Genomic DNA, 25308 nt, shown 5'->3' on the forward strand with positions numbered 1-25308 from the left:
AGTATCGCCACCAGCAATATCAGTACCACTCGAGCTCGGGTCAATCGCATTCGAGCCAGGCGGCACCTTCTTCGCGGGGGCGGCCGGTGCAGGCACACCAAGGCGGATCGTACCCTGATCAACACCAACACCAGCAGCACCAGCACCAGCAGCAGGCCACCTCGCATCGATCGCCGTATCCTGGTCAGTACGCGCGTCCTCCCATCGGCGCGGCTGCCTCGTCGTACCGTGACTATCCGCCGCAGCACTCCGCCCCACGGGACCCGCGAGAGCGGCAAGACCAAGGTCGGCCGGAGATGGGGCCGCAAGGAGTGGATACACGTCGGGACAGTCGGGACGTGATGGAGCGCCAGGGCGATGGGAGACAATCCATCCACGGGAACCGGTACTCCACATCTGTGCCGGAACAATCGCATCGCGACCGACACCCTGCCTCAATTCCGCTTCAACACCAACCGCCTACCTACTCCAACTCTCACTTTGACGTCTCTCACTCCCGCTCCCTCTCCACTTCGGGCAGCCACTCGGCCCGGTCCACCCCACAGGACGTTCGCACCCCACAAGATCTCAACCCCCTCCCGCTCCCCGCTTCACACCCGTACCGCCCTTCTCCGGCCAAGTCGAATCACTACGAGCCGTCCGCTCGTACCACGCACGCCAGGATGCGCACAGACGACTGGATCGAGCAGTCCCCTCGCAGCTTGAGTCTGAGCTTTGGGAGCGGGAGCGGAAGCGGTGGTGGCGGCGGCGGGGCTGAGAGGGAGAAGGAGAGGCTGATGAGCATGGAGAGACCGTCTGTCGTCTTGCCGTCCATCCAGAACCTCACTACTCCGGGTCATAGTCCGCAGGGAACGCCCGGGACGCCCGCGAGTGCAGGAGCGACGGTGACGCCGGGAGGGAGGGATCATCGGATGGGCTTGGGGCATCTAGTGGATTGATCGGGGGACGTGCGAAGACAAGGAAGGAGGGGAGTTGGCTGATCAGCCGCACTTTATATATATAGCATTGCATTGAGTCCCGCCTGGGTTGATACGACAGCAGGCCTCAGGATTGCGAGGCACAGACGAGAGACCAACGCAAGATTGCGGAATGCTGCACTGGCCGGGCGAATCAGTTGCCAAGATCCGACAAGCTTTATGCTTGCCTTATCTTTGCCCATACGTCCATTATGACCACTTCATCTACTGTACCTTCCCCTTCCAGAGACTTGCAAGTAACAGGGCGTACTGTCCTGGCGTGCTTGCTACATCACAGCAGGACCAAGCGTATAATCGACAACCGGGTGAGTCCAGCTCAAGCCAAGGCCCAAGCCCACTGGTCCACTGAATCCCCCTCCCCCCCTCGTCGACCAGCTCCGACGCCCTCTTCCTTCCACCGTCCACACTCAGTGCTTCTTCCTTGATGATGAGATCGCTGGGGCTATGACCAGCCTTGATTTGAGTCCAGCGTAATAATGCTAATCGCCGCCTTGGCTGTTTCTGAGCTCTCCGGGGCGAAAGGAACAGTCAAGAGTGGTTCTATCTCTGAAAGGAAGCGCGCTAGGCTCGGGTTGGACTTGCTTTGTGAACTGAAGCACTGAGCTGATTCTCTTACAGAGCTACTCGCGTATCAAGGTGGCGATAGCTAGCTTACAGCCCCGGCCACAAATATGACAACAACCTCAAATACACCAGCGAGCAACGGTGGACCCAACTCAAATAAGGGCACAGTCTACATTACGCCACTGGTCCACTCGCTCTCGCTCGATATACTGGAATTCTCGGCTCTCTCGGCACTCCTGGTAGATGGGGAAGGCATCATCCAGTGGGTGGAGCCCCTGGACAGCGCACTGCCTCGGGCCGAGCGGGAGAAGGAGGTGCATCGGGTCATGGCGGATCGAGGTATAACTTCAGACCAAGTCGAGCTGGTGTGGCTGGACGACGGCTTCCTCTGCCCCGGCTTGATCGATACACATACTGTACGTTCGCTCATATACCGCCTGCGTCGGCGCGTGGGGCTCAAGCTAACAAGATAGCACGCCCCACAATACCCTAATCTCGGACTTGGGTCAGACCTCCAGCTTCTGGACTGGCTGGAACGGATCACATTCCCTACCGAAGTGAAGTTTGGGAATCTAGAGTATGCTCGGGAGGTATATGAGGAGGTCATACGCCGGAGCTTGAACGCTGGGGTGAGTTGATCTGTATCGGCTGGTCTGATACAGGCTGACAAGCAGACAACTACATCTTGCTACTACGCTACGATCCATGAGGAGTCGACCAAGCTCCTCGCGGACCTCTGTATACATCTTGGTCAGTCTCGCAGCTAGCCCAGACAGAGCGACCTCAACTGATGCTCCAGGTCAAAGAGCATTCGTCGGAAAATGCAATATGGACCGGAACTGCCCCGCCACGTATACCGAAGCGACCGAGTCGTCAATAGCCAGTACTGAGGCCTTTCTCGCCCACTTCGACAAGCCTACCGTCCCGACATATAGCGAACCGGTCAAGCCATCTCGCCTACCGCTCGTCCAGCCCATCCTCACTCCCCGGTTCGCCATCTCCTGCACCCCCTCGCTCCTTTCCTCCCTCGCAGCCCTATCCGCTTCCCGCACGCCCTCCATACCCATCCAGACGCATATGTCGGAGAACCCGCTCGAGTGCGCCTGGGTCACGCAGATGTTCGCCGACGAGACGGGCGCTGAGAACTGGGGAAAGACCTATGCGGGCGTGTATGAGCATTATGGGCTTCTAGGGCCGGGGACGATCCTGGCGCACTGTGTCCATCTGGACGATGAGCAGCGGGAGATCATACGGCGGACGGGGGCAGGGGTGAGCCATTGTCCGGGGAGCAATATGTTCTTGAGTTCGGGGGCGGCCAAGATCCGGGAATTGCTAGATCTCGACATCAAGGTGAGTAAGATCGAGGGCAGGTTTGCGTTTAGCTGACCTGTAGGTCGGACTAGGAACAGACTGTTCTGGCGGCCCGTCGATCGGTATCCTCTCCGCCATCCGGTCCGCCTCGTACATTTCCAAATTCAACTCCTTTCCTTCCTCCTCGGATCTCATTCCCTCGCCACCGCGCACTCGACCCTTATCGACACCTAATCTCTTTTACCTCGCCACCATGGGCGGGGCGGCCCTGTGTCGCCTTGAAGGGAGTATCGGGAACTTTCTACCGGGCAAAGAGTTCGATGCGCTCTGGGTGAGACCGAGAGGTCCTGGGATGTTCTTGCGGAAGGGGGAAGGGTTGAAGGAGATCTTTGAGAAGTGGATCTGGGGCGGAGATGATCGGGATTTGGGGGCGGTTTGGGTAAGGGGGAAGAGAGTGGCTGGTACAGCGGGAAAAGAAACAGGTTGATGCGATTCCCAGACCAGACTTGCACCAAGTAATACACCAAGTACATCAGGACATACAGTACAGACGGGGAGAGCAAGCAAGATCTAGTGAAGAAGAAGACGAAGTCTATGGGGACCAGTCCTCGATACGGACTCCGCAGAGAGGATCAGTCAGGAGGAACGTGGGACCAGAATCGGCGGTATTTGGCGTGGGGGTTTGGGCTTGCCTTTGCGTCTTCCAACTGGGTTGTGGGAAGAAGACACTGGTGCCCATCACAGGCAAGGCCAATGACATGTTCCGTGTCTGTAAGAAGCTTCTGGCGGCGGTATGTGAGCTGTGTAAGCTCGAGGGAATGCCGGTGTGATACGTATGGGTATCGGGAGCAGAGGGATTGTATGCTTGTAGCTCTTGATCGAACTGCGCGAACACATTGTCAGGCAAGTCGTTCTGACCTGCACTCTCGTCGGCTGGGTAAGTGGGTGGCGGCCAAGTGCTCACATGGTAAGCGGGACAAGTGAGAGGTGGCCAGTCTGGCAGGTCTGCCCTTTGTCGTGGGGTGACAATGCTCGACAAGCCGGTCATCATACGGTTACCTTCACTCGCCATCTCGACAGAGCTGTATGTCGCTGCTAAGGCGGACGGCAAGACAGTATCGCAGTCGTCTTGGGGTCCTGGCTGACTTGGCGCGTCGACTTGACTGGCTGTTGGACGGGTCCCGTGAAGATTTAGCCGCAGTCTTTTCCTTCGCGCCTGCCTACGCTTTGCTTTGAAGGCGAGCAGGTCGACAACTGAAAGCTCGAACTTGACTGGTCCGGGCCGTTGAGGGAACGGAGGAAAGCTGCCGTAGAAGGAGTTCGAGACCGATCGGCGGTGAGGAGGTGGTAAGAAAGTGTAAGCGCAGTCGGGAAGTGGTGGCAAAGCAGCCGCGTATCAGGTCGTCTTGCGAGGCATTGGGATCGGCGGGGGCAGACTGACTTGTCACTCTGGCGTGAGTGGGGCTCAAAGGGTCCATCACGGCGACCAATGCAGGGAGTAAACGTGGGGCAGGTGTCCTTGAGCAGAGTAAGAGATAAGAGGTAAACGATAGACTACAGCACTCTGGGCGGCGAGGTTGCACAGGAGTGGTGCTGGCAAGAAAGGAAGTCTTGAGGCAACGGGGCGGAGCAGCCAAAGGCATCCACTCAGCTGCGGAGAGACATGATAATACACGTTTGGACATCCTTTTCGACTCAGTACTGAAACGCCAGGCGGTACAGCATGGGTGGCGACAGTAACAATTTATCCGCCCATGCAGAGAGCTACTCGTACGTGCGTTGAACCAAAGATTAAAATCTTTGAGCTCTCTGTCTTCTTCTGTCTTCTTGCGTCGACCGCGAGGATTCGATGGTGATGCTGAGCCAAGTCGTCCGATCGGCACGGGCTGCAGCGAATCGGCGATGACCTAATGTCGAAAGATCGCCGATTCCGTCAACCGACATAAGGTTAACAGCTGACATAACGCATGGCGGCAGGCGGTACGCTGGTATGCGGCTCTGCTTCAGCCAAAGCTTTTCGACGGACGATATACATTCCATATCGAGCTCCGAGGGGGAAGGCTACCCATAAGGATGCCTCGTTGCCCCGAATCTGCGACGCCGCACAGGCAGCGCTTGTACGTGTAGGAAGCTGTGGTCTCTGTCAGACTGTGGGGGACTTTGGCGGGCCGATCTGCATGAGAGGGATGTTAGGGTAGTCATCCTGGAATTGCCTTTGCCGGAATCGTGCCTCTTATTTCGTCCGAAGGAAGCAGAAAGTTTTGCTCTCCTCAGCCTTGTTTACGGCATAATTGTGTCATCGGGAAGATCACACCTGGACACACACTCTCTCAGCCGAGGAAAATGGATGAGAAGAGCGCATAGACGATCTCAAAAGTCAGATCAATACACATCATCTCTGCACAGGGTACGTTGTGATCAGAGATATCATATACACATAGCCGATAAGGCAGATGTCGAAGCAGCTCAAGGTCAGAGACAACATGCTCGCTCCAGCCGGTCCAGGTGCCGAGGCCGAGCCTGAGCGGATCCGCGCTGGCGAGCACGAGAAGGCGGTAGGCCTCGGCAAGCACGGCGAGCTGCCAGAGCCGACAGTCAAGGCGGCAGACGAGGAGAGCCTCAACTTCAACTCCATCCTCAAGGGGAGCGCGGCGAGCCGCTTGACCCTTTTCGAAAAGAAGGCCGCACTCATCAATGCGTGAGTTTTGCGACGCCATGTGATCTGCCTTACTTGCCCGTCACCTTCGGTACACAGATGAGATCGATCATCCTAAAGGGCTCCCCGTCGCCTAGAGAGGCGAGCAGCAGAGCTAGAGCTGATCCTACAGTGAGCTCGATCGGTTCGGCTTCGGACGCTACCAGATCTGTATTTGGTTCCTGTGTGGCTTTGGGTACGTAGAGAAGAAGGAGAAGGAGAGGGGCTGATTTACAGATATTTTCTTGACTTGGCCTGGGCCCAGGGCGTTGGATTGGTCGCCTCGGCAGTGTAGTAAGTCTTCCCAGATCGACAGCTATCGGTTGAGCTGACTCTGGGAGCCAGGAGATGGGTGTGGTCGGCAATACTGGTCTCATCTTCACCATGTCCAACGCTGGGCTTGCCATCGGCGCTCTGTTCTGGGGTCTGCTGGCAGATGTGATCGGTGCGTCCTGCATGATATCAGTGGGACCGAGCTGACCCTCAGGTCGAAAGTGGTCGTTCAATTTGACGTGCTTGATCACCTCCGTTTTCGGCATGCTCATCGTGAGTTTCAGGATGTTTCAGGTCAAGTCCGATGCTGATTTGGCAGGCTGCGCCTCGATACAACTACCCGGCGGTCTGCGGCATCTACTTTTTGGCCAGTCTTGGTCTCGGGGGGAACATCCCCATCGACGCTACTATCGCGCTCGAGTTCCTCCCGCAAAATCGCCGCTTCCTTGTCTCCCTTTTGTCCATCTGGCAACCCATCGGGGTGGTGGTCGCTTCGGCAATCGCCTTCGGTACCCAGGAACGGTATCGATGCGACGCAGGGCTTCCGTCTTGTGTCGTCGACCCGGCCAACCGCACACCGCCGGGATCGGGATGTTGCACGGTCGAAAGCAACATGGGATGGCGTTATCTCGTCCTCATCATCGGCGCCATGACGCTCTTCGTCTTCTTCCTCCGCTTCGTCGTCTTCAAGTTCCACGAGTCGCCCAAATTCCTCCTCTCCAAGGGCCGCGAGCAGGAGGCAATCGACGTCTTGCACAAGATTGCCAAGTTCAACCGCGCTCCCCCTCCCACCCTTACCGTCCAGCACTTTGCAGAGCTCGAGCAGGCGGAGACAGGCTACTCGGACCGGTCAGCCATCGTTGACGGTGGCCACCCCCCCGGATTCTTCCCGTCGCTCAAATACGTCACCAAGAACTCTATTCATTCCCTGGCGCACATGAAGGGGCTGTTCACCAACAAACTCCAGCTCTTCATCTTCATCCTCCTCGCCATCACGTATATGGGAGACTACTGGTCGTTCAACCTCGCGGGCGCCTATCTCCCCCTCCTCCTCCTCAGCTTCAACGTCCAAACCGGCGGAACAGTCACCGAGACCTACCGGCAGTATATTTACATCTACCTCCCAGGTATCATCGGCTCCATTCTCGCCATGTTCTCGGTCCAGCTTCCGCTGGTCGGGCGCAAGTGGAGTTTGGTGTTCTCGGCGGCCATGCAGGGTTTGTCGATGGCGTTGTACACGCAGGTGCGGACGACTAGGAGTTACGTCGGGCTCAACGCTTTGGAGTACATTATGCAGACAGTAAGTGTCTATCCGCTGATGTATGAGTCGGGTCAATCGTCGCTGACTACCAGTACTTCAATGCTGTCCTGTACGCCTCAGCTCCCGAGCTGTTCGACACCGCCTACCGTGGCTCTGCCTCCGGTATGCTCTCATGCCTCGGTCGTCTCGCCGGTATCGTCGCTCCCTTTGCCGGTCAGGCGTTCTACGACCCCACAACCGGGCTGTCTACTGGCGGCATCTTGTGGCTCGGTGCGGGCGGTATCTGGCTCTCGGCACTGATGATGGTGTTCTTGCCGGTGGAGATGAGGAACAGGCAGATGTTCTAGGTGGAGCGGGTCATGGCGGGGTGAGGTGGTGGTAGTGGCAGTTATAGTATCTTTTTTTTTTCTGATATAATCGTCAATATCATTGGCTGTATATGAGTAGCCGATCTATCTAATGGACCATCGCCGCACAATTGTTACGGCTCGTGGGGACTACACGATGCGCGCCAGTAAGGAGCGTAAGACGCACATGCATGCGCGCGGCTCTTCAGGTGGGTGGCAATATCGAGTGGCAAAAGTGCCACATTCCTCCCCCACTCCCCCACTTTGCCGAAATTCACTACATCCGCCATCCACTCCAACCGCTTCGGCTGTGTCTGCATGCAGCTTCACGCACAGGCCGCGAGACTGTACATGCAAGGGATGTTATGATACACGAGCAGCTTATACATGCAAATCCGGAACATAAATTGTACAGAAGATCGTTAATTTCCCCAAAGTTTTCCCTTTCCCTTCCCGTTCCCTATCCCTTTCTCTCCTGGTTCCGCCTCTCAACATGCTCCGTCTCGAGCTTCTGGTCAACATACGCAGTCTCCAGAGGCTCGGCATCATGCGCCTCGAACTCCTCCACCTTGGTAGTCTTGAACTTGCGCGCGGGGACCTTGTTGAGGAACAAAACGTCGAGTTCTCCGTAAGACCGACCGCGGGACTCGGGGAGGCGGAAGTAGCAGTAGGTGAAGGATAGGATGTTCGTCCCTAGGAAGAAGAAGCCGCACTTAGATCCCCAATTCCACTGCTCCAAACTCAGCATCCTCGGCGTGATCTGGGCGTTGATGATGCCGGAGATGACATAGGAGGCGCGGGCGAGAACGATGGTTTGGGCGCGGACCTCGGCGGACGGCAATTCTGCGACGATGGTGTAGCAGACGGGGCCGACGGTGCAGGCGAATGTGAGGTTGAGGAGGAGCATGAGGGCACCGATACCGTAGGAGACGGACGAGCTCTGAGGGATGCAGCCGAGGATACCGATGATACCGAGCTCGAGGGCCATGAGGGCTTGACCGACGAGGTAGATGCGGCGACGACCGATCTTGTATACGTCTGCGTCGTCAGCGGTTGAGCGCTCACCTGGTCCAGTCCAACTTACAAGACCAGACAACCAATGTGCCGAAGATCAAGAGAGAGTAGTTGCCGAGGTTCAAGCTGAAGGCGGTATCGGTAGAAAGACCAGCATTTTGGAGGCTGGCAAGTCAGCTTGATCATATTACTTTCTGCTGAAATACACTCACAAGTAGCTTGAGTAGCCTGTCATAGGCTGACCACACCAGTATTGGACAGACCACACGACACAGCACTTCTCAGTCAGCGCCAGTACGAGAAGAAAAGGGAAGTCGACTCACGATCTCCAGCCTCCGGAAGTTGGTACCTTTGAAACAGTTGAATAAGCTGGCCTTCTTGGTCTCCTCAAGCTCGATCTGGAAAGTGTGATCCATGAGGGCCATGCGAGCGTCGACATCCTCGGAGCTAAAGTAGCCGGGTGGCGCGGTGCGGATGATGGATTTGCGGGCTTCCTCGCGTCTACCGTTGCGGGCAAGCCACCACGGACCTGAAGAGTCAGCAGTGCTCCAACTGGTGCAGATCGAAGGGCAACTCACTCTCTGGGGCGAACCAGGCAACGACAAGAAGGGGCACAGGCCAAAGCCACTGGAGGATATAAGGTACGCGCCAACCCCATTGAGAGGGGATGCTGATGGTACCCCGCACGACAGCGGCGGCAATGAACAGGCCTGTCGCATCAGTCAAGTCCTTAGCTATATCGCGAGTGACCTACCACTAGCCCAGCAGATATTTACGAAGGAGGTAAGATGGGCACGAAGGGCCATGGGGCAGATCTCGGCCGCGTAGGCAGTCGTGAGAGTCTGGAAAACTGGATTGTCAACTGCTGGAATACACTGCGGATTAATTGTACTCACCACCCCAAGGTATACCATTGATAAAATTGCCAGCGAGGAGCATCGGTAGGTTCACAGCGAATACCGGAATGAAGATAGTGGCGATCATGGCGGTCATGGCGCAGATGTAGGTCCTTCTGTATCCGAATGTGTATGAAGCCCAGCCGTTGAGCTGTATGGTCAGCTGTCGCCACTCACACTTCACATCTTCGAGAACGTACCAGCAGACCGCAGACCTGACCAGCACTGACGGCGTTACTGAGCCCAGCTTGCCAATCAGCGGTGATGAGCAGTTTGCCGTTTGGCCCGATGGAGCCGAAACTCTCAAGGAAGGCAGGGTGACCGTAGAATGCCTTGAGCTGCAGGGGTCAGCCGTCTCCCTTCACTACCTCTACTCTTGGCTTACCAGACCAATGTCGTAGCCCTCCATGATCAAGGCCACGCTTAATCCCATTGAGAATAGGCCACCTCGCCAGAATGTCCTGACAGCTTGCTTCCAAGGCATGGCCTTCTCCTCCTCAGCGGCAGTCTGAGCCTTGGCGATGAGGATGTCCGTCATGCCGGTGTGGGCCCCGACGACATCGGCTACCGCCCCCTTCTCGAGTGTGGCCATTGTGAGTACGAGCGAATCAGAATGTGTGGGAGGATGTCACCGATGTGGGCGAGCGCTCTAGTAAGACGATGAGAGTGGGGTGAGTGTGGGGCCTTGCGGGGAGGCCAATTAGCTTTATATAGATCGCAGGCACATCACGGCAAGTCCTTCCAGGTCCGAGATGTCGGGTCGTCTGGATCAGCGGGGCACAGACGATGAAGGGCCCAAAAGAGGTATATCCGGTGAATTAGGCCATCGGAGGTCGCTGGGCTTCGCTGGGTCAGCTGCAGGCGAGGAAGGGCTTGGCCACGTCGGCCCGACCTCGGCGCTCCGGTGAGCGAGAGTCGGCGCGCGCTCAACCAGATCCCACATCGGCTTTGGGCGGGGTTTCGGGGTTATCCCTCGGCTCCTCCACTGTCCTCCACTCAGTACACTCAGTACTGAATCCACTCCTCCATCGTCCACGGAGGACAACGATAAGGCGTGTCTACAACGATGGGTACCGCCTCACCCGCTACTAGCGGAGCGCGCAACGACTCGACGGAAAAGGACAAGCGGGATGACAGCAAGAGTGAGGGCGCTCGCGCTTGTGTACGTGTCAAGATAGATCCACATTGGCATTGCGCAGAGGTTTGGTGCTGAAGCTGTATCAGAATGCATGTCGTCGAATGAAGATCAAGTGCATCGATAAAGACAAGCCACCTTGCAAGAGGTGCAAGCACATGAATCTGGAGTGCAGCTTCGACCCAGCACTGATGAACGTGGAGCGTGATCCAAAGAGGTAGGCAAAGTCATGCGGAGATGTAGCTAACTGTAGTCGCCTGGACGCCCTCGAAGGGCAGATGGACAGTGTCAACGGGAAGCTAGACGGCATCGCCTCATTGCTGGCTAGGCTGACGAACCAACCGCCTATCATCCCTGACGAGCGAGCAGAAGCATCGAGCAGTAAGTGATGTATGATCACGAGGCCATACCTGGCAGGGGACTCGACGTCGCCGCTTGCCCTCTGCATCCGTCATCCTGCACACTGCTCCCGTCCAGTTCATCATCCTGCCTCGTCCTGCCCCCATCACGCAAAGCGCTGCGCTAATTCACAGGCCGATACTACACCCAACAATCTCCAGCATATCAACCATATGTTCACTGGTCACATAACGGAGCTCAGTCGCGATCCGGTCCGTCCTACGGCGCGGGAAACAGCCGAACGATGGACCCTCGGGTCTCATCGATGCGTACAGATGCGGGCCCGTCTCAAGAGGATATGCTCAACAAGTACGATTCCCAGAAACCCGAGTCAGGACAGCAGGTCGAGTCTACCCATTCTTCAGACTTACATCCGTCCGATGACGATGATCCTCTCGATGCTGCAGTCAGAATGGAGCCTCTGCGCACTCTGACCCATCGCGAGGAGGCCGCCCGGCTGCGGATGGAGGGGCACGCTGGAGAGCGCTCAGATCGAGGGGATGGGGGAAGTATGGCCAGTGGATCCAGGAAGCGAAGTCATGGGGAGGAAGGGCCGGACGGGGAGCGCCTCGTCCGACGCAAAGGCGACTTATCGAAAAGCTTCCTTGACCCCGTCCAGCTTGGGTATTGTACCGAGGAGGAGGGGAAAGCATTGTTCGACTCGTAAGTCGGACTTCGGAGTCAGCTGATGTTCAGATTCTTCCTGCGTTCTCATCCCTTCATGCCAGTCATGGATGCAGAACGTGATACCTGGGAAGAGTAAGCACTTAACTGCTGCGACAACTGACGCTAGTCTCCGCCAGCGCTCAGCATTCTGTACGACCGTCATCCTGCTAGTGGCGTCTCAAGTGGCAGACGCGAAACGGTCAAGGTCGATGATGACAACGCAATGTCGACAGGCAGCGGAGGCTATGGGTAGGTGTAGACCTTGAATAGCGCTGATCACGCAGCCAAAGTCACTCTCTTCTCTCCCGTATCCCACTTTGAGACTGTGCAAGCCATGGGTAAGTCAGGCAGGGGACCGACGACTGACTTGGTAGTAATCTTGGCTTGCTGGAGTGACGTAGTCTGGCGACCAGCATGTGAGTGACGGTCGATTTCTGGACTTGCGCTAATCCCCAGGTCACGCGATGACCCTAGCGTGAGCTCTCCTTGGTTTTAGTGTCGCTGGTCTGACGCCTTAGTGTGGATATGGACATGCATCGCTGCCTACCGACCCTCTCCAAGTCTGGGATGGGAGCCGGCAAGACGGATGAAGCTCTCGAGCGAGACCGACCTCTGGTCCTCGGTGCCCGGATATGGCTAGCCGTGAGTTACTACCAGGGCCCGCGCTGACTATAGCTCGTCAAGCTGGCGTATGAGTAAGCTTAAGCCCTCCTGGTCTCGGAGTTCCAGACACTGATCTCTGCAGAGTCGGTTATAATCACGCTCGACCTATCGCTTTCCTTGCCGAGAACAACCTTCAGCTTAGTCGAGAATTGCTGAAGCACCCCTTATCGAACCTCTTCGACAGTCGATTCGTAGTCTCCATCGAGTTCTTGGCTTCTCGACGTAAGTGGTCCTTCAACCCAATGTTGACCGACAGAATCACTGTTTCGGCCGTTTGACTTGGTCACCGCTGCGGAGCGCCCAGACATCCTTGAGAAGGTGCAGGGCATCAGCGAGACTATAGAGGGACTGTTCGACTTCTGGATAGCTCATTATGGTGAGTCTACCGCTCGCGCGGGTCTCCAGCGCAATCCTGGTCGATGAAGAGAGACGCAGATGGGCCTCTACAGAACAGGCTGTGCTGATTGTGCCCACAGATTCCCTCGGCCTCGGTGCGGATGACTTCTTGGTGAAAGAGCGTAAGTGAGGTGCAGGACCGACCGCTGACAGCAGTCAAAAGTCAGCGAGCGTACGCGATGTATGTCCATTTCTCACTCCTGTCCTCCTAGACTCCCCGTACTCTCAAATCTCTCCACCTCGTAAAGAGGGATGATAGGGAGGGTGAAGGCTCTACAGTGCGAGCGTCTAGCTGACAAGAGCAGCGTGCGGACCAACTCCCTCCTTTTGTCTGGCATCCGCCATAAGAACGACGTCATCCTAATGACCATGGAACGCCGGGACAGTCTGAAGCGCTTGATACAGGCTGCTGCCTTTTTGGTCGCCTCTATCGGCAGTGGTCGTCAGGCCAAGGACTCGGAGTATGGTGAGCACTACTTCACTGCCTGGACTCCTCTTGGGAGTAAGCTGATGGATCAGGCAACCACTATTTCCGTGAGTAATCGGGTCCTTTCCGTGGTCTCAGCTGACCATCAGATCTGGCAATCATCTCGACTGCGCGCATGCTCATTCGTCTCGTCGGTCTTCTTCCATCTGCTTGCGACCCAAAGCAGGTCGGTGTGGATATCGAGGAGCTCATCTCGAGCTTGCCAAGATGTGAGTGAGCACAGGAGATTGGGCTGATGGACAGTCCCGGGTTATTCCTTTGTCAGCCTACTTCAAAACGACCTGCAGAAAGCCCGTCGAGAAGGGTTCATCCCTTGGCCTCAAAGTCCGTACGCGATACCACAGCGACTCAGTCCGATCTCGCCCCATCGGCAAGAAGATCTCAATTTGCCCTTCTCGTGGATGAACACTCCGGCTGCGAGCACCCCGAATACGGCGGCAATGGCACTGCCAGCGGGTCACTCGAGCTTGGCCGGGATTCCAGATGGGTCTGGCGCGAATGGGTATCCTTGGCTGAATGTAAGCTCTCTCAGCATCCCTCCGTGTGAGTATCCGCTGATCGCGAAGATGGACTTCTCGCAAAGCTTCGCTCCGTCCTTAGCGATCCCTCCAGGAGATAACAGTGAGTGCGCTGTTGGACGTTGCCTAACAAAGAAGATGATCCCCTTTTCCCACCCGCTTTCGATATACAGACCCTCTTCTCTGGCGGGTTCGGGAGCGACTGGAATGGACAAGGGGGACCTTCGGGGGGATTCTAGCGCTGTCTACTTTATACAAGCATGCTATCCTCCCGCTCAGACCCTAGTGTCAACCATCAAGCCAGTCACATGTCGCCATCTAATACACTCGTTCTACGATACAGACCCTACTCTGATAGTCCTTGTTTGCCCACTTGAACTTCAACCCCGCACCCATCAAAGCAGCGCCCCTATACACCACTCCGTCCACCCTATAGTCCGCCTCTGCCTTCAGCCCCTGGAGCTTGACGTTCGGTACGTCCGTGCGCAAGACCGTGGACACGCGGTAGACAAAGAGGACCCCGACGTCGCCCGCCTGGTCGAGGTAGAAGGCCGCCGGCGTGTTGGACTCGTCCGGTAGGGCGAGGCGGTACATGTCCCCCTTGATGATGATGGGGTTGATCTTCTCGCTGAGCTTGATCAGGTCCGGGACCGCCGCGCGCTCCTCCTCGGCCATGTGCTCCATGGCGAGCTCGAAGCCAAAGCTCCCGCCCATCATGGCGACATGCGCGCGGAATTCGAGAGGAGTGATCCGGCCGACCTGCTCGTTGGGGCATGCAGAGACGTGGCAGCCCATGGATGAGGCCGGGTAGGCGAGGGTGGTACCAAACTGGATGGAGAGCCGGTCGACCGCGTCGGTGTTGTCTGATGTCCAGGACTGTGACCAGTAGTGGAGGATTCCCGGATCGAAGCGACCGCCACCGGATGCGCAGCCCTCGAAGAGGACGTCCGGGAAGCGGACGGTGAGGACCTCGAGGACGCGGTAGAGACCGAGGACGTAGCGGTGGGCATAGTGGGGTGCTGGCATCTCGCTGATGCCCCGGTTGCAGTCCCACTTGATGTACCGGATGTCCGCCGAGGCGAGGAGGTTGACCATGCAGTCGAGGATGTGATCTTGGACCTCACGACGCCCGAGGTCGAGGACGAGCTGGTTGCGCTTCTCCGTCCGCTCATGGTTGCCCGAGGCCAGGACCCACTCGGGGTGGTTCTCGTACAGGTCCGACGCGGGATTGACCATTTCTGGCTCGACCCAGAGTCCGAATTGGAGGGGAGCGCCGGAGGAGGTTGGCAGCGCCGCGACGTCGTCGACGAACTTGGAGAAGCCCCCTGGGAACCGCTCCTCGTTGGGCACCCAATCCCCCAGTCCCGCCTGAGTGTGGGTCCGAGCGTTCTTCCCATTCCCAAACCACCCATCATCGAGGACAAAGAGCTTGACCCCGAGATCCGCCGCAGAGGTAGCAAGCTCGAGTAGCCGCTTCGAGTCAAAGTCGCAGAAGACCGCCTCCCAGCTGTTGAGCAGGGTGGGCCGGGGCTCGTAGACGAAATTTGAGCGGCAGAGGTTGTCACGGTAGAGCCTGTGGAAGGAGCGGCTCATACTGCCGAGACCGGATGACGAGTAAACCGAGACGCATTCGGGGGATTGGAAGCTCTCGCCTTGAGCGATGGGGTAGGATAGGTGGAGGGGGTTCAAGCCCATCATCGCGCGGACGCGGCCGTAAGCGAAGCGCTCGACGTCTACCGAGAAGGATCCGCTGTAGACGAAGTTGAAGCCGTACGCGTCACCGGTGGTCTCGTCGGTCTTGGGAGCGACAAGGGCAAAGAAGGGGTTGTAGTAGTGGGAGGAGTGGCCGGTGGAGTTTTGAAACCTAAGGATCAGCGCGAGGTCTTGGTGGTCTCCGAGAGCAACTCACCCTTGGATCCCCTTGTTCACCTTGGACCTCTCCCTCTGCGCCTCCCTCCCCCAATCACCACACAGCCTCAAGAAATCCCAGTCCTCCCCTGGGAAGTCTACACTCATACTCGCCGCCCGCTGGAGCTCGATAGTCTCGGCACTGTGGTTGGTGACCTTGAAGCTGCGTACGATGGCGTTGTGCGCGGGGAAGATAGAGTAGTGTAGCTCTGCCTCGACCGAGGTGACAGTGTCCGAGAGCCGAACGACGAGAGTAGAGACCTGTTCCGCCGACCCGAACGTGGCAGGAAGACCATCGAGGCTGGGCTTTCCGGAAAGGATTTCATACCCGGTGTACTTGAAGTGGGTGACCGTGGAGCCGTTGCCGTGGCGGATGTGGATGGCGGGAAGTCGAAAGTCCCCTCTCCCGCTGTCCGGGAATTCGCGCCTCCGCTCGGCAATTGCCAACCCCCATCCTCGCCCGCCTGTATCCAGTTGCGGGCTGTACTCGCCGATCGGCGCGCCATAGTAGTCATGGATGAGGTCTCCGGAGGCGTCGACGTGGAAGCGGTAATCTACGCCTGGGCCGGTGAGGACGAAGTGGCCGTCATCGTGGTGGATGTCTGCGGAAGTCAGCTCGCGATCCAGCGCTAGAGGCGACGATAACTCACGTCCTGAACTCGACGACTTGGCCGCGGCCTTCGTTCCGTTCGGCTTGCCATTGACTTGGGTCATGTTGAAGTGCGGTATGTATAATCGCAAAATGCCTGATAGCTCGAATGTTATAGCGGCAGAGTCGAGCAACGCAGAAGAGAGCGCGAGACCGAGGTCGGAGCGTCGGACTTGCTGCGCGGACCTGACCGAAAGCAATCGCGGAGGTCGGTCCGATCTCGTCACTTTCGGTTTGGCTTGGCAAACACCGGAGCGGCCGGTGTCCGGGTTTAGCTCGGTGGTCTCGTGATCTGCCAATCAGCCAAGATCCAAGCCGACACAGCATGAGTCCGAAGGCCGAAATGGACTCCGAGGAACATGGGGAGAACAGGCCAGAAACTCACAGTCTAGCGGTGCCTCGTCGCCACCAGCGCGGCTGGCGGGTCGTACGCGCCGTACCGAAGTTGGCTACTCGATAAGGCAGGGGTACGGGGCGAGGCAGTGCCACCGCCCAGCGGAGAATGTATGGCGAGTGTTGCCTCCTTCTCTCGGGCAGCTTCGTGACGCTTCCAAACCGTCTCCGCAGCTTGCAGAACCTCGTGCGGCTATGTCGGTCAGCGGCTTCTCTTTGGCTTTCCAGAAGAGAACTCACAGTTCCTCCCCTCCTCTCGACTGGAATCTCGCTGATGAGACCGGCCCCAAGAAGCCCACTGATCACTTCGATCCGCTGATCTGTCAGCCCAGTCCCCTCGCACCTCATCCTCGCACGAATGAACACTTTACCTGCCGAGCATGCTTGGTCATCTTCTTGTCGCGCAGAACCCCGCCCAACCGACGCTGAACTTCCTCATGTACAGTATCGCCTGTTTGAAGAGAACCGAGGATCGACGTAATTGCCGCCAAGATGGACTCCTGCACTTCTGAGCCTACGACGTCAGCATGCGCTTGCCGCTCTGCTGAAGCAAGACTGACCTTCTGCCAGTGACATGTCGGCCAATAGGGCAACAACGGTGTCGGATGCATCCACTCGCCCGCCATGGTCGAGCGCGACCGATGCTCGTAACGCCAGTACGGACGGATCAGTCGCGCTAGGCAATTGAAGTAGACGCGAGGTAAAGCCCGTTTGGTATTCTGGCGCTCCTGCAAATGTCAGTAGGTCACAGGAGAGAGGGACCACCAAACTCACGAAGGGACAGGAACTCCTGTATCGATCCCACTCCACCGTCCCAAGCGCTGACCGCTCCACCTCCAGACTCATCGCCAGGGGCAGACAAAGTCATGAGGATCGCATAGACCCCCTCTGCTGCACGTGGAGCATGCTTGCCCGTCGCATCTTCCGCAAAGACAACTTCCAGCGCCCGGACGGCAGTCTCGTGCAGCGCTAGCTGGACTTTCTGAGCCGCCTCTAATTTTGGTGGGACGTGTACTGGCAGAGCGAGGTTTGACCGGTCCTTGAGGGCGGTGAGATAATTGTCGGTGGTTTGCTTGAGAACATCAGGCGCGGAGGTTGCTAGCAGCCGAAGAGTCTGAAAGTCAGCTATCGTACGATACCGGCGTTCGGAAGGGAGAATGCAACTTACTGCTTTCCGGACTGTATCGTCCGGACTCTCCAGCCCGCTCATGATGACACCCATCTCCACCGTACCAAGCGCCTTGTCCCACTTGTCGAGAGGGAGACGCGCTAGACAGCGCAAGACCAAGATATGGTCGTTTGGTGGTGGAAGTGTCGAAGATGAGGATGATGAGGCGGGACTGAGGGTGGAAGTGATTAGGTGGAGTAGGCGAGCAAGAGTTATTGGCAGATCTAGGACCGGGCCTGACTGATTCTCGTACAGTCCGCAAAGTTCCAGTATGAAAGCTGATAAAGGTCAACCACGGGCTCTCTGTCCTGAGTATTTGAACGTACCTCCACTCTTCCCAGTACTGGCATGTGCTCCCGCCATCAGGTGCTCCAACACCTCGTCTACCACTGCCATCGCCTCTCGTAGCATTCCCCCGGCTTCCGCCTCACGCCCGAGGTCTATCGCCGATACCACTCGCAGGACCCGTACCGCCTCCATTGCGATTTCCGATCCTGCCTGCCAGGTGCCCATGAGATTGGAGACTTGTTGCAAGAGGTAGATGTGCTCCTGGGTACCCTTGACAATGTGCGAGCCAGTCTATGGGATCAGCTGGGCAGATATTCGGCCATCATGAATTTGGCTCACCTCGATCAACCTCCGTAACAGTCTTAGCAGTACGCAGAGAACGCTTTGATCTTCCTCAGCACCTAGCAGCCTCACTACCTTGCTCATCGACAAGGGGAACCCGCTGTTCCTTTTCATCAAAGTCGATGGATCCAGATTGAGCGCCATCAACGCCTGTATAGTACGTTGACGGACAGCGGGCCTGAACATAGTCAGCTTAAACTCACTCTATCTTTTCCCGCTAGCAAAACTCACCTCGCATGCCTGAGCAGTGGCTTCGCAACCAAGAGTGGCGTGACAGCTGGCGCCAAATCGGTAGAGGGCTGCTTAATGATAGCGTGCAGGGCGAGCAGAGTATGTGATGGGTCTCTGGACTCGAGATCCTGCCATTGTCAGTCACGGCTCCCTGAGCTTCAACCGAGCAGGTATACGTACCTTCCGGATAGTATTGATGAGCATCAAATGAAGCTCATGTCCCACTGGCATCCTCTCAGAGAGATAAAGATATCCTGTACCTGTCAGCTACATTCCTTGTGGGGGCAAGCTGTACAACGTAGCTGACCTATACGTCTTTGATGGAGATCCTTTGCCCGCTCAACGACCTGCAATGCCGCCATGAGAGCCCAATCTTCCTCCCTTCCAATCCCACCGCTAGTAGAGAAGGCTGATGTTGTAGCCTGATCCCCACTGCCTGAGTGATCCTGAAAGATGCCCGCTCGGTGCTGGTACACCGTACAATGTAGGAGGATGATGAGCGTGTCAACGATAACGCTCTGTGCAATTATCAGCTTCAAGCTAGTGTAGATAGTGATGTCACGAGGGACATTTCGTGCTCAGATGTAGGTAAAGAGAGGAGTACATACCAAGCTCGCCCCACCCCTCACTCCCAGCTGCTTCTTCCCCCTTTGGACCTCATGCCGAATCACCTCGTCCTCCTCCTGATCCGACTGAGCTCGGTGCAGCTTCACCAAGAAAGCGTGATGAGCTCTCGAGGACGCCCCAGAGGTCAGATAAGAAGGCAGAGACGCCATCACATTGGAATATAGCGAGTTGATGGATGAAGTCAACGTTGATGGACGTCTTTCATCGACTCTGTGGTCCACGACCGTCGATCCGTGCGCGTCAACAAAGGTCAGAGGGCCGCCGACAAGGTCGGAGGCGATGCTGCACTGCCAAGGCAAGTTGAGCATTCTCCAACATCGATGCATATAGTACTACTACTACACTGGCCTCGTCTCGACCGCATACCGGATATGAAGGCTCAGAAATGGTGTATCAAGCTGTCGACTTTCCTCCCCCCCAATCCCCACTCCGCGGATAGGATACACAGCTTAAGCGGTGCTCCTCGACCCGACCTGTACACCCTCCTTGAAGATGTACGCGTCCTCGTGCGCCGGCGTAAGCTTGTCGTGGAGCATCGTCGAGAGTCGGCCGTATTCGGGCTCGGCGTCGACGTGGGTAAAGTGCCAAAGGTCCCATGTCCCGTTCGCGGCCGCCTCGTCTTTCCGGCGCTGACGTTGCTCGTTCTGCACTGTCAGCTAGATAACAGTTGTCTCCGAATTCCAACTGACCTCTATTCTGCTCTTCTCGGTTCCGGCGAGATCGTAGTTTGCGCCCTTGATCCCCTTGGCGACCTTCTCCCACAGCCGCCTACTCTCCCACGGACCCTGCTGCTCCAGGCTGGCGACCGATACCTCCTCCTTGACGCCCGCCGATGTGTCGAGGAAGACGGGACCCTTGGAACCGCCAATGTGGCTGACGCCGGTCCACTGGCCCTCGTATGTCTGGAGCGACTTCTTGTGGTCGGTCTGGGTGAGGGTGGCCTTGAAAGTGTGGGCCTTGCCAGATACCCATCCTCGACCCTTGTAGTCGATCTATACGTCAGCTTCCGACCTGGGAAAGGCACGTGGTAGCTTACTTGAGCAGTGAAACCGGTGCTGCTCTGAATCGCGTTGGTCTCGACCAGCTCGATGTAAGGCGAGCCCCAAACGATACCTTCAATCCGGAGCTTTGCTACAATTGTCAGCGATGACGACATCCTCACGAAGAGTGCCAACAGCGAGCTCACGAAGGGTGATCAGATATGACTCGATGGGTCCGCCGGTACGAGGAGTGACATAGAGAATAGCGTGGCCAGATTGCTTTACTGAATTATCAGCTTGGTCACAATTCGTAGGCCGTCGGTAACTGACCATTGATGGCGGTACCGGTGAAAGCTGTCTTCTGCCCAGAGTGACCCTGGAGCTTAACGCCAGCCTTCTTGTTTTCAATGAAGCTGAAAGTCAGCTGCGATCTCCCGAGCGAATCCTGAAACGTACTAAGCAGTGATTGGCGGATGGTGCGATACCTGCTCGACAATCAACTGTGTCTCGCCTCGGCCGTTCGCATCGGGCCAGACTCCGTAGAACAGCTCGCCGAGAACGGGATTGAGGGGCTGGATGTTAGCTACGCTGTTTTGCTCGTGATGAAAACCTCGACTCACCTTCTTCTCACTGCCCATCTTCTCATTACGGGTGGTGTACTGTCCCTTGAGGGTAGCGATGAACCACCTGAGGACGCGCTCCATACGGTCCTGCGGGGTGGTGCCCTCCGAGATCTCAGCGAAAAGACCGGGGTGTTCACACCAGTACGCGGGAAACTCCGTGAGCGAGACGGGCGAGAGAATGACTATGCGTCAGCTGAGCACTAGCACAACTGCTATCGATGTGTCCTGCGCAGAGCTTCGCCGCATGATTGCCACTCCCACCCAGAGCAGCCACGCGACCAAAACAAACAGTCAACACTTACAAGGCGGCGCGGTCATAGACGACAAGTCTCCGGTCATGTGAGTGAGTGACTTGAGGAAAGCGCCCCATGTCGCCTTCTGCTCCTGGGGGACGTCGGCACCTGATGATCAGCTCGTGCATCCGATGGCTAACAACAGGTTGGAAGGGCAGCTCGGACCAGCTCTTCCCGGTGCCCAGAATCGCGCAACCCACCTTCTTCTTTGTCCATTTTGATGATAGCTGTTTTGCTTGGTGTATCTGTAGATGTGCTGAGTAGCGGTGTGTGTAGATGATCGTGGTACAGCTAGTAAGAGACGAGGGGAGAGGAGATACTAATGGTGGCCGGTGGTGGGTGTGTGCACCACAGTGCGCGTCATCGCGCGGTGGCGGTCAATGGGGCAGATTAGATCCCGCTAATAAAAATTCCCTCTAACAAATTTGATTGGGACCTCCTTGTAAACAGCTAGTCCGGAGGTAAAATGTGATTGGCTCCCTGTATTACCTAATTCACCCTGAGTCATGTGATCTTCAATCCCGTGCCTGAATTCCTAGATGACGAGGGACGACCACTGGGGCTGCTATCAACCGTTGCTTCGCGCTTCCTTTCACCTCACGCCCGCGACAGGCTTCAGCCGAGTCACAACTTGGTGTCCTCATACCCACTACACCGTACTCTCAGATCAGGATGCTAGCTGCGCTGGAACAGAGGGAGACCGGGATGGCTGGACATCATGCCAGTCCAGCTTCTCATTTCAGGCTGCTCGACTTGCCGAGGGAGATTATCCGCCTTGTCTGCATTCATCTATACGATCCACTCGAATTGAGCCAGCAGGACAGGTTGAGTGAGTCCCTCCTTACTGTGTCCGAGCCTGAAGGGGGAATTGCATGCATATCAAAACGTGGACGACGGGAACGAGGAGGTTGAAAGGGTATCCATATTTCCGTGATGCTGATCCGCAGCCTGGGGTATCTTCTCCACTGTCGACATGGACGGTCCCCGCCAAGAAGACCTCGCGAGTCTGATTCGGTTCGGCTGGGTATGTCGCAAAGTCCGCCGAGAGGCTCGAGTCGTCCTGTTCCGGTGTATCCGGGTAAACGAGTTGAAGCAACTTCACGAGGTGGTGGAGCACAGAGATAGCTGGGGAAAGTATGTTCGGTATGTCATGTCACTAAGACTGCCGACCCTGCTGATGGTCAGCTCCATTATCATCGACCTCAACATGTTTGATCCCGACCCGGAGTCAGACTCACTCAATACCTCGCCATTCCTCGGATCCACCCCCCAGGGCCGGCTCGTCCACTCCATTCTTCCACGCCAGCCAAGGTCGTGCTGGTCGGAATCAGCCCAGCTGGTCGAGCTGTTTCGCTCTCTCCCGTCCCTATCCCACATGTCCATCTTTGCAGATGCGTCAGACGACTCTGCCCTCGCTCTCTTCTTTTCATCACTCATCGCCCACCCTTCGCTCCACGTCCCTCCTCCGCCAACCCGGCCCAGCACGCCCAAGCTCCTCCCCACTGGACGCAGTCGGGCGTCCCTCTCGGCCACAGCGCCACTCTTCGCTCCTGCTACGCCCGTGCCGGACCAACCGCCCCTCCCTATATCTGCCCGGCTCACCTCATTCGGGTGGCGCCAACGTGCTCCCCCTCCATCCGGATTCCGGCAGTACGCCCAAGTCTCCACCTTCGTCTCGACCCTCCATCTTATCCGGCACTGCTACCGCCTCTCCACCCTCGTCCTCGACGCAGACATGGACGAGATGGATCCCGAGGATATCCTGACGGTATGCCGCGAGCTGCGCCAGCGACCGCCACCGAATGGCGAGCAGAGCGAGCGGGTGTCGATGACGTTGTGCGGGCCGATCCGAGGCTGGGATGTGGGGAGCGGTGGTCGAGGCGGATTTCTAGAGAAGATGGTGAGGGAGTACACGGGGTTTAAGGAGTTGTTTATCGACCGACCCCTGAGGAAGAGCCACGAGGCACACGAGACGACCGTAGCGCATTTCGTATGTCCCCTTTCTGACCCTTTGATCCAGCTGACCCACAGATCACCTTACTCCGGCCGATCGCCCAGCTCCCATACCTCCGCCTTCTTCAAGTCGGCTCATACACCTGGTCATCTGAGGCGCAGCTCGAGATCGTCCACACCCTCGCGCAGATGCTCCCGACCATCCTCGTTGTCGGCCTTTTGAACGAGCAGGCGCAGACGAGCTGGTGGGGACTTTGGCGGAGGTTGCAGCCGCCGAATCCGCATTTTGTGGGGGAGGGCGTCAAACGGCGAAAGGTGGAAGACGGCGAGGTCTTGGCGGTGCCTTTGGGTGACGGGCATTTGAAGATGCTGGAGGACGAGGCGGATAGTAGGGAGATGCAGACTGGCGCAATGAGCAGGAACACGAAGGTGGAGAAGGCAGCTCCGGCGGATGTTGAGATGGGCGCTCCCAACGACGTGCTTCTGCCTCCGAATGCAGTCGCAGTACCGGTCGTGGGGACAGAGGGATCGCGATCGAATGGTGGGAATGGGGTGGAGGGGCGGATGAGCCTGAAGCGGCTTCTCGAGACTGATTGATAGGTGCCGAAGTTGACGATATCCTACATATACGGGAATCTAAAGATATCTAAGCTTGTATATAGCTTGTAGGATCAATCAAAAGAGAAAGTGTGAAGAGCAAGGTGACAAGGAAAAAAAAGTTGGGCCAAGGCAAGATCGGTCGGAGGACAAGTCCGGCATGTCGCGGCCCGGTGCGGTGGGGCTCCGTTGCAGTTGACCTCCACTTGCTCCACCGCCGACCGAACCCCGGCTGACATGAGCTTACACGCTGCAACCGGACCTACTACCGTACTACCGTCAATTGAGTTGATTTGTAGAGTTACGCCTTATATAGCAGCTCCTCCTGCTTCTCAACATCAATAAAATTTAGTGAAAAATCGCTCACCCGCCATGTCCGCCACCGACTCGTCTCCAGGGGTGCACCCAACCAAGAAGGACTCGGCAGACATTACGAAGGGCGAAACCGTGGTGGACCTCGCTGTGGCTAGCACGGCCGAGGCAAGCGGTGAGTCTACCTGGCCTTCTGCTTTGGCGAACTTCTGTCGCTGACACCAGGCAGCAACCTCCCACGCCTCCAAATCCACACCTACCCTCTTCTCCCTCAAGGGTCAAGGCGTCCTCATTACTGGCGGAGCGCGCGGTCTCGGTCTCTGCATCGCCATCGCCCTTCTCGAGGCCGACGCATCTGCGGTATACTGCCTTGATATCCTCCCCTCACCCAACGCTGCCGAGTGGGCGAAAGCCGAGGAAGTCGCCAAGGCCAAAGGCTCAAAGATCGTCTATCGCCAGCTGAATATCACGGATGCCGAGGCGGTCCAGCAGGTCATCGGCACAACATACGAAGAGAATGACAAGGAGGGCAAGAAGGTGTCGATCTCCCGCTTCTTTGGAGCGGCGGGCATACAGCTCATGTGCCCCGCGGTGGACTTTAAGCAGGCGGACTTTAGGCGAGTGATGGATATCAACGTGACAGGTGAGAATGGCGAGAGAGCTAAGCTGACGAGCAGGCATGTTCCTTACGATCCAGGCTGCCGCGAAGGAGATGATTAAGCGGAAGATCAGCGGAAGTATAGCCATGACCGCTTCCATGTCGGGCACAGTTGCAAATAAGGGTGTGTATAAACTCTGAAGCCGCTCCGCCGCGCTGACATGAAGGGCTGGCATGTATCGCCTACAACAGCTCCAAAGCGGCTCTCCTACAAATGGCGAGATGTGCAGCAGCAGAATGGGGTCCGCACGGCATCAGGATCAATGTAAGCTGCTCATCGGTTTCCGCTCCCGTGGTCTGTTCGCACAGGCGTACATAGCGCTGACCAGCAGACCCTCTCCCCAGGCTACATCCGTACAGCAATGACGGATGCCCTCCTCGCTGAGCGCCCCGACTTTGAGGAAGAGTGGACGCGGGGCAGTATGCTGGGACGGTTGTCCACTCCGGACGAGTTCCGTGGACCCGTGCTTTTCCTGTTGTCGGATGCTTCGAGCTTCATGACCGGGGCGGATCTGATGGTGGACGGTGGGCATACGGCTTGGTGATGAGCTCATAGGTTATGATAGTTGCGCTGTGATGCTAGGTCATGCCACGCCCCCAGTCCGGTGAGGGGATGGCCAAGAGATAGCCTTCGCTGCCCGCCGAAGCGGAAGCGAAAATAAGGCACAGAGGAATGAGGTGGGC

At 57.1% G+C, this 25308-nt stretch overlaps 9 protein-coding genes across 9 annotated transcripts; 5 read left to right on the plus strand and 4 right to left on the minus strand.

Moving 5' to 3' along the window:
• Window positions 1-1648: 1648 nt before the first annotated feature.
• Window positions 1649-3339, plus strand: MKK02DRAFT_44381 (uncharacterized protein; the record flags this gene model as incomplete). Its single annotated transcript, XM_053092906.1, has 5 exons — window positions 1649-1957; window positions 2015-2170; window positions 2216-2291; window positions 2341-2891; window positions 2935-3339. The coding sequence occupies 5 exons, from the start codon at window positions 1649-1651 to the stop codon at window positions 3337-3339; spliced, it is 1497 nt and encodes a 498-aa protein (XP_052945460.1).
• A 1996-nt stretch (window positions 3340-5335) lies between these two features.
• On the plus strand, window positions 5336-7428 carry MKK02DRAFT_25003 (sugar transporter-like protein; the record flags this gene model as incomplete). Its single annotated transcript, XM_053086971.1, has 7 exons — window positions 5336-5550; window positions 5681-5743; window positions 5785-5841; window positions 5889-5992; window positions 6035-6093; window positions 6140-7120; window positions 7174-7428. The coding sequence occupies 7 exons, from the start codon at window positions 5336-5338 to the stop codon at window positions 7426-7428; spliced, it is 1734 nt and encodes a 577-aa protein (XP_052945461.1).
• Window positions 7429-7888: 460 nt separating this feature from the next.
• MKK02DRAFT_26662 (trehalose transport-related protein) lies at window positions 7889-9876 on the minus strand (the record flags this gene model as incomplete). The annotated part of the gene is made up of 9 exons (XM_053087234.1): window positions 7889-8466; window positions 8513-8607; window positions 8655-8719; window positions 8766-8971; window positions 9021-9152; window positions 9197-9292; window positions 9339-9489; window positions 9539-9676; window positions 9724-9876. 9 exons carry the CDS (start codon window positions 9874-9876, stop codon window positions 7889-7891), a joined length of 1614 nt encoding a protein of 537 aa, XP_052945462.1.
• A 214-nt stretch (window positions 9877-10090) lies between these two features.
• MKK02DRAFT_33055 (uncharacterized protein) lies at window positions 10091-13703 on the plus strand (the record flags this gene model as incomplete). The annotated part of the gene is made up of 20 exons (XM_053088637.1): window positions 10091-10242; window positions 10273-10500; window positions 10727-10854; window positions 11007-11535; window positions 11569-11631; window positions 11666-11787; window positions 11823-11876; window positions 11913-11954; window positions 11995-12013; window positions 12057-12180; window positions 12214-12233; window positions 12284-12423; window positions 12458-12577; window positions 12678-12719; window positions 12754-12778; window positions 12903-13063; window positions 13117-13131; window positions 13174-13293; window positions 13328-13627; window positions 13651-13703. The coding sequence occupies 20 exons, from the start codon at window positions 10091-10093 to the stop codon at window positions 13701-13703; spliced, it is 2457 nt and encodes an 818-aa protein (XP_052945463.1).
• Window positions 13704-13920: 217 nt separating this feature from the next.
• On the minus strand, window positions 13921-16224 carry MKK02DRAFT_26710 (Melibiase-domain-containing protein; the record flags this gene model as incomplete). Its single annotated transcript, XM_053087241.1, has 2 exons — window positions 13921-15466; window positions 15512-16224. The coding sequence occupies 2 exons, from the start codon at window positions 16222-16224 to the stop codon at window positions 13921-13923; spliced, it is 2259 nt and encodes a 752-aa protein (XP_052945464.1).
• Window positions 16225-16547: 323 nt separating this feature from the next.
• MKK02DRAFT_44386 (uncharacterized protein) lies at window positions 16548-18943 on the minus strand (the record flags this gene model as incomplete). The annotated part of the gene is made up of 11 exons (XM_053092907.1): window positions 16548-16745; window positions 16793-16867; window positions 16924-17066; window positions 17113-17280; window positions 17327-17666; window positions 17721-17956; window positions 18047-18299; window positions 18348-18528; window positions 18582-18709; window positions 18762-18835; window positions 18889-18943. The coding sequence occupies 11 exons, from the start codon at window positions 18941-18943 to the stop codon at window positions 16548-16550; spliced, it is 1851 nt and encodes a 616-aa protein (XP_052945465.1).
• A 714-nt stretch (window positions 18944-19657) lies between these two features.
• MKK02DRAFT_36807 (uncharacterized protein) lies at window positions 19658-21320 on the minus strand (the record flags this gene model as incomplete). The annotated part of the gene is made up of 9 exons (XM_053089501.1): window positions 19658-19852; window positions 19898-20200; window positions 20245-20339; window positions 20395-20472; window positions 20519-20601; window positions 20645-20760; window positions 20809-20993; window positions 21114-21212; window positions 21305-21320. The coding sequence occupies 9 exons, from the start codon at window positions 21318-21320 to the stop codon at window positions 19658-19660; spliced, it is 1170 nt and encodes a 389-aa protein (XP_052945466.1).
• Window positions 21321-21776: 456 nt separating this feature from the next.
• On the plus strand, window positions 21777-23654 carry MKK02DRAFT_33057 (uncharacterized protein; the record flags this gene model as incomplete). Its single annotated transcript, XM_053088638.1, has 4 exons — window positions 21777-21933; window positions 22052-22247; window positions 22290-23094; window positions 23136-23654. The coding sequence occupies 4 exons, from the start codon at window positions 21777-21779 to the stop codon at window positions 23652-23654; spliced, it is 1677 nt and encodes a 558-aa protein (XP_052945467.1).
• Window positions 23655-24026: 372 nt separating this feature from the next.
• Window positions 24027-25169, plus strand: MKK02DRAFT_36808 (uncharacterized protein; the record flags this gene model as incomplete). The annotated part of the gene is made up of 5 exons (XM_053089502.1): window positions 24027-24141; window positions 24196-24609; window positions 24644-24748; window positions 24792-24889; window positions 24957-25169. The coding sequence occupies 5 exons, from the start codon at window positions 24027-24029 to the stop codon at window positions 25167-25169; spliced, it is 945 nt and encodes a 314-aa protein (XP_052945468.1).
• Between the last annotated feature and the right edge of the window lie 139 nt (window positions 25170-25308).

The sequence above is a fragment of the Dioszegia hungarica genome (genome assembly GCF_025882075.1).
Source record: "Dioszegia hungarica strain PDD-24b-2 chromosome Unknown MKK02contig_8, whole genome shotgun sequence".
Taxonomy (NCBI): Eukaryota; Fungi; Basidiomycota; class Tremellomycetes; order Tremellales; family Bulleribasidiaceae; genus Dioszegia; species Dioszegia hungarica.